General features: G+C 34.5%; 1 protein-coding gene across 1 annotated transcript; it reads left to right on the top strand.

Annotated features, from left to right (window-relative positions):
- Positions 1–11,250: 11,250 nt before the first annotated feature.
- M406DRAFT_266321 (uncharacterized protein) lies at positions 11,251–11,457 on the top strand (the record flags this gene model as incomplete). The annotated part of the gene is made up of 1 exon (XM_040917794.1): positions 11,251–11,457. The coding sequence occupies one exon, from the start codon at positions 11,251–11,253 to the stop codon at positions 11,455–11,457; it is 207 nt and encodes a 68-aa protein (XP_040772203.1).
- Between the last annotated feature and the right edge of the window lie 2,072 nt (positions 11,458–13,529).

The raw sequence follows: 13,529 nt of genomic DNA on the forward strand, positions 1-13,529 counted from the left end.
TTCAAAGCAGATTATGCTTATATCAAGCTTAATATATATATTCAAGAATGCAAGTACAGTATACTGTTGAATAGTAGCGCTTAGAGAAACTTTATATCCCTATATATTGTTAATTAGATATAATTACAATGGAAATAGAAGAAGCACTTATATACTCTCAGCACTGTAAAAGAACAATCTATTGCATATAATTAAGAAGTAATCAATAAGAAGACTAATCATCTATCTATCTTGATTCAAGAATGTATAATCAGAGCTTCCTTTGATATTACAGATACAGCATAGCATAAGCTAATTATGAAGCTTTTATAGCTCAAGGAGTACAATCCTCGAATCGATTGGACTACTGGCTAGATCTCATGAGAACAAGCTGTACTCAGAGAGATAGTTATAATCAATAGCGCAGGATCGAAGCTAGTGGTTGAAGAATACTTAGGAAAAGAAGCTTTATACAACTTCCTATATACTTCCAAACTAGCAGAGCTAGCAGTTCAAGAAGAAGAATCTAGTGATAGATGAATCCAAATAGTGCTAAAGCGCTAATAGGTTAGCAAAATAACGGAAGCAAGACTCTCAGCAAGTTGGTCTGCTCTGGAGCAATAAGGAAAAGCTTCAGAAGATGGAATATGAATTCACATGGGAAAAACCTCGAAACCAAGCCCTCGAGCGCTCAATTCAGCTCGAAGCGAATGCTCAAGGCTCTCAAAAACGTCACTAAAAACAACGAATGAAAAGAAGCATGCTTAACAGTACCTACTGTTCCTCCAGATAGCAGAAACAGCACAGGGATCAGAATCAATATTCGCGAACATATTACAAGAATATTACAAGTTTAAGAAACTATTTCAGGAAGAATTGGATACAGGATTATCAGAATACAGCTTATATAACTACAAAATCCTGCTATAAGAAGGGAAATAGCTCAAATTCTTCTCTATCTACAGACTAAATAAGATACAGCTAGAAGTACTTAGAGAATATCTTAATAAGAATCTTAAGAAAGAATATATATAATTATTGCGATTATCAGCAGAATATCTTATTCTATTTATATCCAAGAAAAATAGCAAGCTTAGGCTATGCATTGATTACAAACAACTTAACAATATTATAATCAAGAACCAATATCTATTGCTACTCATTAAGGAACTACAAAACAGACTGCAAGGGGTACAGTAGTTTACAGTTCTGAATCTAAAAGGAGCTTACAATCTGATTAGAATAAAAGAAGGAGAAGAATGGAAAACTGCTTTCAGAATACGCTACGAATACTACGAATATTTAGTTATGCTCTTTAGTTTAACGAATGCCTCAGCTTCGTTCCAGAAAATGATCAATCACATTCTATACAAGCACCTAGATCAGTTCGTTATTGCCTACCTCGATAACATTCTTATTTACTCTTGAATACTTGAAGAATACAAGGAATATATGAAAACAGTATTGCAAACGCTCCAAGATGCAAAACTCCTTGTGGAACCCGCAAAGAGCTACTTTCACATACAAAAAGTTGACTATCTCGGATTCACGATCGAGCTAGGATGCATTAAGCTACAGAAAGATAAGATAGAAGCTGTTAGGAATTGGCCAGTTTCCAGGAATGTTAGGGATATTAGATTTTTTCTCGAATATATCAACTTCTACAAGCAGTTCATTAAGAACTATAGCTGAATTGCATACTCTCTTACGAATCTTACTAAAAAGGAGCAGCTCTTCAAGTGAACTTCTAAGGTATAAGAAGCTTTTGATAAGATTATTAAATACATTATTTCAGAGCTAGTTCTGTTGTTGTGGTGGCCAGGGTGGTAGTCCGTGAGATGTGGAGTACAGTGGGTCAAGAGTCCTTATACATATAAAGGATATCACTCACTTTTCAAATTCTTTAGCTATAAGCAACAATGAAGCATCCTTTCTCTTCTTTTCAATTTTGAACCCTTTGGACAGATCTAAGACAGATTTTTCACTCTGTTCTTGTGCCCGTGTGGCCTTAGTTTGCTGTCCTCATCTGTACAGGCACGCTTGGGTTGCATGAGCCCTTGCCCATTGCTTCGGCAGCTATTTGTTCCTTTTTCTTTCGAGAGCGACGGCGCTCTAGTTCTGATTCAATGGTGCGGTGAGTATGGACTTAGCTGTTCAGGCTGATGGCTCAGAGCTGTTGTTATTATAGTTCGTGAGAATCAGCAAAATCAGCAAGTTAACTCTATGGATGGGCATGCTCTTTTCCCTGCTGAACTTTTATCTTTTTGTTAATCCTATACTGAACTGACAGTCTGCGCAACATGTTCAGGCTTTGGGTTATTCCGGAGATCTTTTGCAAAGGGGAGATGGGTGAGCAAAGAAGGAATGATATGAGTTTCGGTTGAAGGTTGGAGAGCGGGGCGCTGAGCTGATAAGCTAACATTATGAAGAAATGAATTCCTTTATGCAACATTTTATATATTGAACGATATTCAAAGTCTCAGTCCGGTATATTTCAGATCTGTACAGATTGCGAATAGTTTAATTATGCTGGAAGTGGGTTCGTGATTAAATTACAGAGTGTGATGCTCTTGGTGGATGGAACTCTGCGAAAGGGAGCAGCATAGGCTGCGAGGTCTGTGATCCCTGCAGTAGTCCGATTAGCGCGCTCTATCTGATTACATCTAGCTACATTGATCCTTTGGGTTAAAAGCTTGCTGGTTGCATTATCTTGGAGAGAGAGAAAATAAGAGAATGGAAATGAGAAAGTATTAGTATATACTGGAAATAGAAATTGAGAATTACAATAATATCAGTTGATATTAAACTCTAATCAGTACTTTATATCTAGCTAGAAATGCTTCTATTGATTAGCAGGACTTTTGATAAAGGGAACTCTGATATAGCACAGAATAACCAACTCAAGCCTTTATTATTCATTGCAAGATCAGCTTCATGCATCCTCTGCTTATGGATTGAGTCTCCTTCAAACATCTGAACTCTCTCAATCTGGATAGTACTATCTTCTGCAGTATACGGAAGGCATTCTGGCTGTGGCGCTCTCAACTCGAGAATCTCGAGCTAGGAAGGCAAAGAAACATCGGAGGAAGCGATAATCAAGAGGGAAGATAGCCTCCATGTCTGAGGGCTCTTTCAATCAGATACTCAGTTCGGCTAACTATCTGGCTAACAACTACTATGGTTAGAACTTCAGATTCCTCTCCTATAGTGAGCTTGCTGGTAGTGGATTAACATTGTTTGCTTGTATAGAAGTCTTCTTGTGGCTGAAGCGATTCAACTAGTGGCATCAGATTAAAGGGATTGATGATATTCAAGCATTCAACTTCATGAAAGGCTTCTGTATAGATACAATCGTTGCTGAAGAAGTAGAGAGATTTATTACAAGCACTAAAACTTGGAATGAACAGAAGGAGCAACTGTTAGTTGCTTATCGCTCTTGGAACTATCTTCAGATGTATACTCCCAAGCAGGAATGCTTGAATATCATCAACAACTGTTTCATTACTAATACTGCTAGCTTCTGATTGTTTATTATAAACTATAATAACGCTCTTATTCGTCTTAAGATCAGAGATAATCAATCTGTAGCAGAAGCATGAATAAAGCTCTCTTCAACCTGAATCAAGCGCCTTCAAGCTAATCATAGTATTACTGCTGAAAGCATTAGCAACAAGAAGTAGCCTTATCTTATGAAAAAGCTGTTGAAGGTTCATCATGAAGCACTTCAGAAGGAGATTCAAGACTAACTTGCTTCCGGTGCTACCAATCTTCAACTTCATCAACAGGCTCAATTCCAAGATCCTTCTATGCTTCTATCTCAGCTAGTTCTTAACCAGATATAGCTTATTCCTATTCCGCATCCAATATACAGCATTCCCAGTCAACCGATATACCCATCAGAATAAACAGTAAGACTATTATACTACTAACCATCTTAGCAGTCAACTTGTAACTAGCAAGTATAGCTTGAATCAGCTAAATAAATCTTGAAAGCAGAGCCTGCTCGGAAGGATAATCAAGAATACAATCAGTTGGCTTTAATGATAGAGCAACTCCGCATTGATCAGATCATCATAGCACAATCCCTAAAACTGCAAACAGATACTCTTAAGCAGACTCAGGATATCTTGTACGATCAAACTAAAGCTCTGCAGAAGATCTTATAGCTGATCAGGCGCCCCCAAACCATCTCTGCAAGAAATCCTCTTCAAGGGAGCACAAACTCTTTGCAGATGAGCACTGCTTATGCAAGCTTCTTAGCAGAGTGAACCAAACAATAACATCCTCGAGGTTTGAGAGATGGATATAAGCAACAATACTATATTCTGGATTTCAGATATTATTAGCTATGATCTTATATCTAATCAACTAAGTTCAAACTTAGGAGATATAGATTTAATAACTGAAACTGATGATAATATTAGGGAAGAAAATAATAGTAGAGATAACGGATATCTTACATGAGCAAGGGAGAAAGAGAAGCGAGAATAGGAGAAAGCAGATAGAAGCGAGATGTTTATAACAATTCCGACCAAGTCTGCCTTCTTAGCTCGTAAGAGAGGCTGATTTCTTTCTATTCATATTTCCTTTAGTTTGCAAAATACATTTTCCTTTTATCTTTTCTATATTATTTCGTATATTTTGCTGGAGGAGAAGGGATGAAATATTATCTGCTACCACCTACTACAGAATACTATAAAATCACTCAAATTTTAAAAGCACCCAGTACAGAGCATATTAACCAGCTCTGAGACTATTTTACTATGAAGATTGCAGCTGCAGAAATGCAATATATTGGAATGTAAGGCATGAAGATGCAAAGCGTTGAAAAACGCTGCAACCTAAAAGAACTCCTTTCAATCTCTATGCTAGCTTATCTCGAAGATCGCTAGCTAGTTCAGAAGCAACAATCCAGCTATCAATGCAGCAAACAGCTAAGCCTGATCAGACTACTAATGTTTCATTGCACCGAAGATTGAGGAGCAGCAATATCATGCATTCTAATCTTCCTAACAGATCTCAGCAACCTCATATGCTTTTATAGAGTAAGCTTCATAGTCTTGCTCCTGTTAAACCCTCAATAGGTTCTCCGAACTAAACAGGATTCGATTATGCTATCAAGATGAATATATATGAAGCGAACTGCGAAAGGATCCGTCGAGTAAGGATGCAGAATTAGAAGAGAACTGCTGCTGCTGCTGCTGCTCGAGCAGAGTTTGAGAGCAGACGGAAACAGAGAAGAGATCAGCATTAGAATCTATCCAGATCGTGCTCATATTATGAATGAACTGAAGATAGATATTAATACTCCTGCATTGATTTGAATGATAGCTTAAGCGATAGGGAGAAGTATGAGGGTTGAATTGGGAGGATGGTTTAGTTTGTAATGTTTCCTTTGGCAGTTTGCAATGAATTCTTTATTTCTTTACTTCATCTCCCTCTGATCAGATCTAGCATATTATTGGATTTGTTGCAACTTTGGAAGAAAGTTGCTAGGGAAGGACTGTTGTAGTAGCCAGGGTAGTAGTTCGTGGGATGTGGAGTACAGTGGATCAAGGGTTCTTATACATATAAAGGATACCACCTACTTTTCAAATTCTTTAGCTATAAGCAACAATGAAGCATCCTTTCTCTTCTTTTCAATTTTGAACCCTTTGAACAGATCTAAGATAGGTTTTTCACTCTGTTCTTGTGCCCGTGTGGCCTTAGTTTGCTGTCCTCATCTGTACAAGCACGCTTGGGTTGCATGAGCTCTTGCTCATTGCTTCAGCAGCTGTTTGTCCCTTTTTCTTTCGAGGGCAATGGCGCTCTAGTTCTGGTTCACTGTATAAAGCAGATCTTTATAAACTCTTTAAAGTTAAGACTGATGTATTAGGATATGCATTCGGAGAATAATTTAGCTAGCGAAACAACTAAGGATATCTAAGAATTGTAAGCAACTTCTTAAAGAAGTTGAATAGCTCGGAAATCAACTACAGAATCCCTAATTAGGAATTCATAGCAATAGTAAAAGCTTTTGAGGAGTAGCAATACTATCTTATTAGCATACAATACCCGATTATAGTTTATTCGGATTACAAGAATCTAACTATATTCATAACAATTAAGGTTTTGAATAAGCAATAAGTTAGATGGGCAGAATTCTTCTTATAGTTCAACTTCAAGATTGTATATTACAAAGGTTCGGAGAATGGACAAGCAGATGCTTTTAGTAGAAGATTGAACTATCGAGATGCAGACTTCTCAGACATATAGAATATCTTCGTCCAAGATGAATCAGGAAATCTTGTCAATGTATATAAAGAACTGAATGCTGCTTTTAGAATTGAATCTTTGGAAAAGAATTCAGAATTAATAACTTCAGAAGAACAAAACAACTATATTAAGAATGTATATAATGCATCAGCATATAGCTATCAGAGAGTTAAAGTAATCTATAAATGTATTAAAAGATATTAGAATCTATTAGGCCTTAGGAAAAGAATTAAGAATATTCTATGATAATACAATAGCTGCAAAAAGAATAAGATAAAAAGATACAAATCTTATAAATTACTATATTCCTTATCAGTATTTACAATTATTTAGCAATTTATTAATCTAAACTTTATTATTAAGCTATCTTTCTTATAAGAACTCTTAACTAAAATGCAATATAATAGCATTCTAGTAGTAATTTGCAAACTGAGCAAGTATGCTTATTTTCTTCTTTACAAGAAAAGCAGTATAGCAGAGGAACTCGCATATGCATTTCTCAGAACGATTATTGCTAACTATAGTATGCTAGAAGAAGTAATCTCCAATAGAGATAGAAAGTTTAACTTAAAGTTTTGGATTTCGCTTATGAAACAGCTCGGAATATACTATAGAATGTTTATAGCATTTCATTTACAAATAGATGAATAAACAGAAAGAATGAATCAGATTATTGAGCAGTATTTTCGATACTATATTAATCAGGAATAGAATAACTGGATTGATTTATTATTTCTTGTACAGTTTGCTTATAATAGCGCAGATACAAGTATAATAAAGAAGTTATTATTCTTTATATTCTATGAATATAATTCAATAGCTTATTACAAGATATTGCTAGGAGCAGATGTAGAAGCTGCAGATAAAAGAGTTAAGAAGATTAGAAAAGTTTAGGAAGAACTTCAATCAGAATTATAATTCGTTTAAGAATGAATAATGCAGTATGCAAACTTTAAAAGGATTGAGGGATTAATCCTATAAAAGAAAGATAAGGTTTATCTATTTCGAAAAAATATCAAAATAATTAGATTCAGCAATAAACTTAATCATAAGAAGTTAGGATTATTTAAAATCTTGTAACAAATCTCTCCAGTTAATTACAAGTTAGCATTATCTTATGGAATGAGGATATACTCAGTTTTCCACATCTTACTGCTGGAACTAGCAGTATAGGAAATACTAGCGGATAATACAGCAGAAGTAGAAAATAATGAACCAGAGTATGAGATAGAAAAGATCCTTAAGCACAGAAGCACAGACAACACGAGGGAATACCTTGTCAAATGGAAAGGTTACTCAGCGAGCGAAAATTCATGGGAACTGAAGAAAAACGTTAAAAATGCTCAGGAAAAGATAGCTGAATATTGGAAAAGGAAAGCTAGCACCTAAGATGATTACTCCGCCCCGGAGCGAGATCCAGGGGCTTCAGAGACCTCGCTCTCCAGGAAACCCGACTAATTCACTACTACATTCCCTACATCTACAGAATTCCAGTTAAAATCTCCAAAAGAGGGACTCTCAGGAACAATCACGGGCTCTGCGGAAACCACAGCCTGCACCTCAGCCGCCACGCGCTCGCGCTTCTCCTCTTCCAGGCTCTCATTCACCAGTTTTATTCCCTTCTCCTGAAGAAAGCATTGCTGCTTTTTCAAACGAGATAAACAATCTAGGGACTCGGATAAACGAGTCTGAGCATCTGCTAGCTCTCGCTAATGCTCCAACAAATGCTCCTCCTTCTCTACCTCCCTACCATTCAAACAAACCAACTTATCAGTAATACAAGATACTAAGGCAGTACTATCAGCAAGAACTAAGAAAGAGGAAAGGGAAGGCTTACGAGAAGATATGAGAACTCGATCAGCATTACAGAAACAATCTCATTTCGTATACTGAGAACAGCTCTTGATCTTATCTACTATTTTGCATTGCATCCCCTCCTTCAGATATAATAAGTATAGCATAACTTTGTAGCTAGAGAACTTAATATACAAATAATGCTTGAGATAACGAAGATGCAGCTTCAAGAAAGTAATAGAAGCACTAGAAGAAGATTTGCTAATACGGGAATTTAAGATTCTGTTCAACATCTCGATTAGGAAGGCATGATCACGCATACGGAGAACTTGCCGAATACTTACAGGAGATCGTTGAGAACAACAACTGATAGGAGGGAGATGATATTATAACCTATTCAATATGCAGATTACGAGAACAGATCATAAGCAAACAAGGACTAGGTATTATGATTCAATGTTAGACAATCTACAAGGATTACGTAATTCAGAGTTAGAGTTACAGGCTAACTAATCAGATAATAGGGCGATTACTAGTGATTATCAGTGCTTAGTGATTAGTAGTAATCTGATATGATCAGTGATGATCTAGGATGATTACTAGCAAGCAAGGGACTGAAGAATCAGGTATATGAAGGTTTACATTTCTTACTGTTAGATAGATTTTCTTCAGATAGTTCTTTAGTTGTTAATCTAAGTATTCAGTTTTATATACTGAGTAGCCTCAAAGGCAGTGAATACTTGCATTGCTTATTGAGACTTGTATGGTTCCGTATTCAAGGACTTGATATTTTGATATCGCTCTTGTTAGCATAAACCTCTTGTGTACTTAGGAATCTTCGGATCGCTGCAGTGCTCATTACATCCAGCTTCATTCCAGGAAATAATCAATTATATTCTATGCAAGTATCTGAATTAGTTCATTATTGCTTATCTCGATAATATTCTTATCTACTCTCGAATACTTGAAGAATATAAGAAACATATGGAAACAGTATTATAAACGCTTTAAAATGCAAAACTCCTTATGAAATCCGCAAAGAATCACTTTCATATACAAAAGGTTGATTATCTCGGATTTACAATCGAGCCAGGATATATTAAGCTACAGAAAAACAAGATAGAAGCTATTAGAAATTAGCCAGTTCCCAGGAATATCAGGAATATTAGGTTTTTCCTCGGATACATTAACTTCTACAAGCAGTTTATTAAGAACTATAGCCAGATCGCATATTCCCTTACAAATCTCACTAAAAAGAAGCAGCTCTTCGAATGAATCCCTAAAGCACAAGAAGCCTTCGATAAGATTATCAAGTATATTATCTCAAAACTAATTCTATATAAAGTAGATTTCTATAAACTCTTTGAAGTTGAGATTGATGCATTGGGATATATACTTGAAGAATAACTTGATTAGCGAGATGATTAAGAATGATTAAGGATTGTAAGCAACTTTTCGAAGAAATTGAATAGCTCAGAAATCAACTACAGAATCTCTAATTAGAAACTTATAGCAATAATAAAAGCTTTTGAGAAGTAGCAATACTATCTTATTAGCATATAATATCTGATCATAGTTTACTCGGATTATAAGAATCTAATTACATTTATAATAATTAAGATTTTGAATAAGTAATAAATTAGATAAGCAGAATTCCTCTTATAGTTTAATTTCAAGATTGTATACTGCAAAGGCTTGGAAAACAGATAAGCGAATGCTCTTAGCAGAAGATCAGACTATTGAGATGCAAATTCTTCGGATATATAGAATATCTTTGCTCAAAATAAATCAGGAAATCTCGTTAATGCATATAGAGAACTGAATGCTGCTTTCAGAATTGAACTCTTGAAGAAGAATTCAGAATCAATGATTCCAAACGAATAAGATAATTATATCAAGGATATATACAGTGCACTAGCATACAGATATTAGAGAGTTAGAGCAATCTATGAATGCATCAAAAAATACTAGAATTTACTAAATCTTAGAAAAAGAATTAAAAGCATCCTACAATAATACAATAATTGCAAGAAGAACAAAACAGAAAGATACAAGCCTTATGAACTACTACACTCCTTACTAATATCTATAACTATTTAGCAATCCATTAGTTTAAACTTTATTATTAAGCTATCTCTCTTATAAGAATTCTTAACTAAGATGCAATACAATAGCATCTTAATAGTGATTTGCAGACTAAGCAAGTATGCTTATTTTCTTCTCTATAAGGAAAGCAGTATAGCAGAAGAACTTGCATATGCATTTTTCAGAATAATTATTACTAATTACAGCATACTAGAGAAAGTAATCTCCAATAGAAATAGAAAGTTTAGTTCGAAGTTTTGAACTTCGCTTATGAAACAGCTCAGAATATACTACAGAATATTTATAGCATTTCATCTGCAAATAGATAAACAAATAGAAAGAATGAATCAAGTTGTTGAATAGTATCTTCGATACTATATCAATCAGAAACAAGATAACTGAGTTAATCTGTTGCTTCTTACACAGTTTGTGTTATAACTCATCCAACATGCAGGTCACGAAAACAGGTCACAGGCAAACAAGAACCAGATATCATGACTCAATATCAGACAATCTACAAGGATTACGTAACCCAGGGTTAGGGTTACGAGCCAACCAATCAGACAATAGAACGATCACTAGTGATTACCAGCGCTCAGTGATCAGTAGTAATCCGGAATGATCAGTAATGATCTAAGATAATCACCAGCAAGTAAGGAACTGAAGAATCAGATATATGAAAGTTTACATTTCTTACTATCAGATAGATTTCCTTCAGATAGTTCTTCAGTTATCAATCTAAGTATTCAGTCTTCTATACTAAGTAGCTCCAAAGGCAGTAAACACTTGCATTACTTATTAGGATTTATACGATTCCGTATTCAAGAACTTAATACTTTGATACTGCTCTTGTTAGCATAAACCCCTTTGTATACTTAGAAATCTTCAGATTGCTGCAATGCTCATTACATTTTAATAATTCTTGTTCAAGAACAGTTCAGTATTACTCCTTGAGCAATACAGAATACAATAGCTTCTCCAGGAATCCCTTTGTTCTCGCACGCCTCTACTCAGAAAGAACTAATTAATCAGATATACCAGCTTATCCAGCATATTCAGAACCTGCGCAAACAATAGCAAGCTTAGAGCGCTACTATCGCTAACTAATAAGCTCAGCTAGCTTAATAAGCTTAGCAGATGCAGTCTATCTCTGCAATTATCAGTAGCGCTGGAAAAGTATACAAGATAAATAAGCTTGCTATATATAATAGTAATCAGAAGATGCTGCATGGATTCCTTACTTACTGCAGAGCATATTTCCTATATTATAAAACTCAGTTTATTAAGAAATCTGAGAAGATTATTCTTATAGGAACTCATCTTGAAAAGAATGCTCTTATCTAGTACAAACCTTCTCTGCATAATTACTTGAAGCATCAGAATGATCTCAGCGTATATATCCAGAGTATCAAGAATATATTCGATTCCTTTAAGAGCTTCGAGAAAGCTTTCAAAGAAACCTTTAGTAATTTCAATGAAGAATGCATTATAGCTTAGCAGTTTATAAATCTCAGATAAACCAAATCAGCTTCTGCTTATATAGTTAGATTCAAGCAATTCTTAGCAAGACTTCTGTAGGAAAACAAGAATCTTATAGAATACTATTATAAGAGATTCAAGAATAATGTTAAGAATGAAATCTTCAAGCAGAATTAGCTGAAGAACTTTGCAATATTCTCTAATCAAGCTATCTGTATTAACAACTGTCTATATGAATAATGGATAGAGAAGTTTAAGAAGGAAGAAAGCTAGACTTAGAGATTTCCAGCTAATATGAATAAGAAATTTCAAAATAAGAATAGCAATCAGTATAGCAGTATAGCTTAGAGCAGCACTATATATGCTAGTTCTATAGAATTCAATGCTGCTAATAAACAGTATAGCAAGAGAAATAGCATTACTTGCTACAACTGCAATAAATAAGAATATATTATATGCAACTGCTATCAATTTCAGAAGAACAAATAGCAATTAGTTCAGAAAGAATACTAGATGAATATTGCTTAATAATAAAAACTCAATCAACTGAGCAAAAATACTCTCTTGAAGCAAGTATTAGATTCTATTAATCACAGAAGTCTCAGCTGAACATTCTGCTATAATAACAACTGCTTAATATATTTCTTAAGTAAGAAAGATTCAGAATAGTTCTTTCAAAAATCTAGGCGCTGCAGACAAATAGCAACAGCAGAATGAGAGTGCATGCTCAGCATCCTTATGAGTAATAGCTCGAATTGCTCTAATATTGCAGAACAGAGCATTCAAGCATTGAAAGAAAAGCTTAGCAATAATACTCTTTAATATTCTTTATTGCTTATGCTAAGCATTATAATTAGAAATATAAATAAGAGATAATATCTTCTTAGCTACTAATATAAACATCTAAGCAATACAGAGAATGCTTCTCAAGCAACAAAGGAATTAAGCTAAAGCAAACAATCTAGCAGCTTGCAGAAGCTTCCTGCAAACAATATATTTAACAAGCTTAAAGAAAGATTTCTCTTTAGCATTAGATAGAATAAGAAAACAATATAAATTGAATATCTCATCTATGGAATAGAGCTAGAAAAGCTCTTCATCTGCATTCCCTTGCAGAATATTAAGATATGAGGAAACAAGGATTCTCAGATCAGCTCACTTCACAACCTATATCACAAACTAGCTTGAATCTTCTACACTTATCATAGCTGCAGAATGCATTTCTCAAAGAAGATACAATACGAATAGTTTTCCATTAGAGAACCAGAACAAATCCTTCAAGCTGTTAAAGAACAGAAACTCCGCTTCAGAAAAGTTCTCAACAAACAGCACTACAATGCATACATCAGATTATCAAACAACTACTTCATGCAATATATAAACAAGGAAATAAAATAGTAGCAGTGCAAGATAATATTCTATACAATTTATATTAATGATAAGGCTTGTAACTAGCATTAACAGAAGAAAAATCAGAAATAATAATAATATAAGCAAAAGCAAGCTAAGAAGCTTGCTTAAGAAGCAGCAAAGCAAGCTTAGAAGAATAAGCAGTTCTTAACAAATCCAAAAAAACAGAATTGCTTATAAAAAAACTGCAGATAATCAGACTAGAACAGTTCCTATATAAAGCTTTTAAAGCAGATTATGCTCATATCAAGTTTGATATATATATTCAAGAATACAAATACAGCGCATTATTAGATAGTAGCGCTTAGAAAAACTTCATATTCCCACATATTATCAATCAGATATAACTACAATGAAAATGAAAGAAGCGCTTATACACTCTTAGCATCATAAAAGAACAATCTGTTGCATACAATTAAAGAGTAATCGATAAGAAGATTAATTATCTATCTGTTTTAATTCAAGAATATATAATCAGAGCTTCTTTTGATATTACAGATACAGCATAGCATAAGCTGATTATAGAG

The sequence above is a fragment of the Cryphonectria parasitica genome (genome assembly GCF_011745365.1).
Source record: "Cryphonectria parasitica EP155 unplaced genomic scaffold M406scaffold_8, whole genome shotgun sequence".
In the NCBI taxonomy this organism is placed as follows: domain Eukaryota; kingdom Fungi; phylum Ascomycota; class Sordariomycetes; order Diaporthales; family Cryphonectriaceae; genus Cryphonectria; species Cryphonectria parasitica.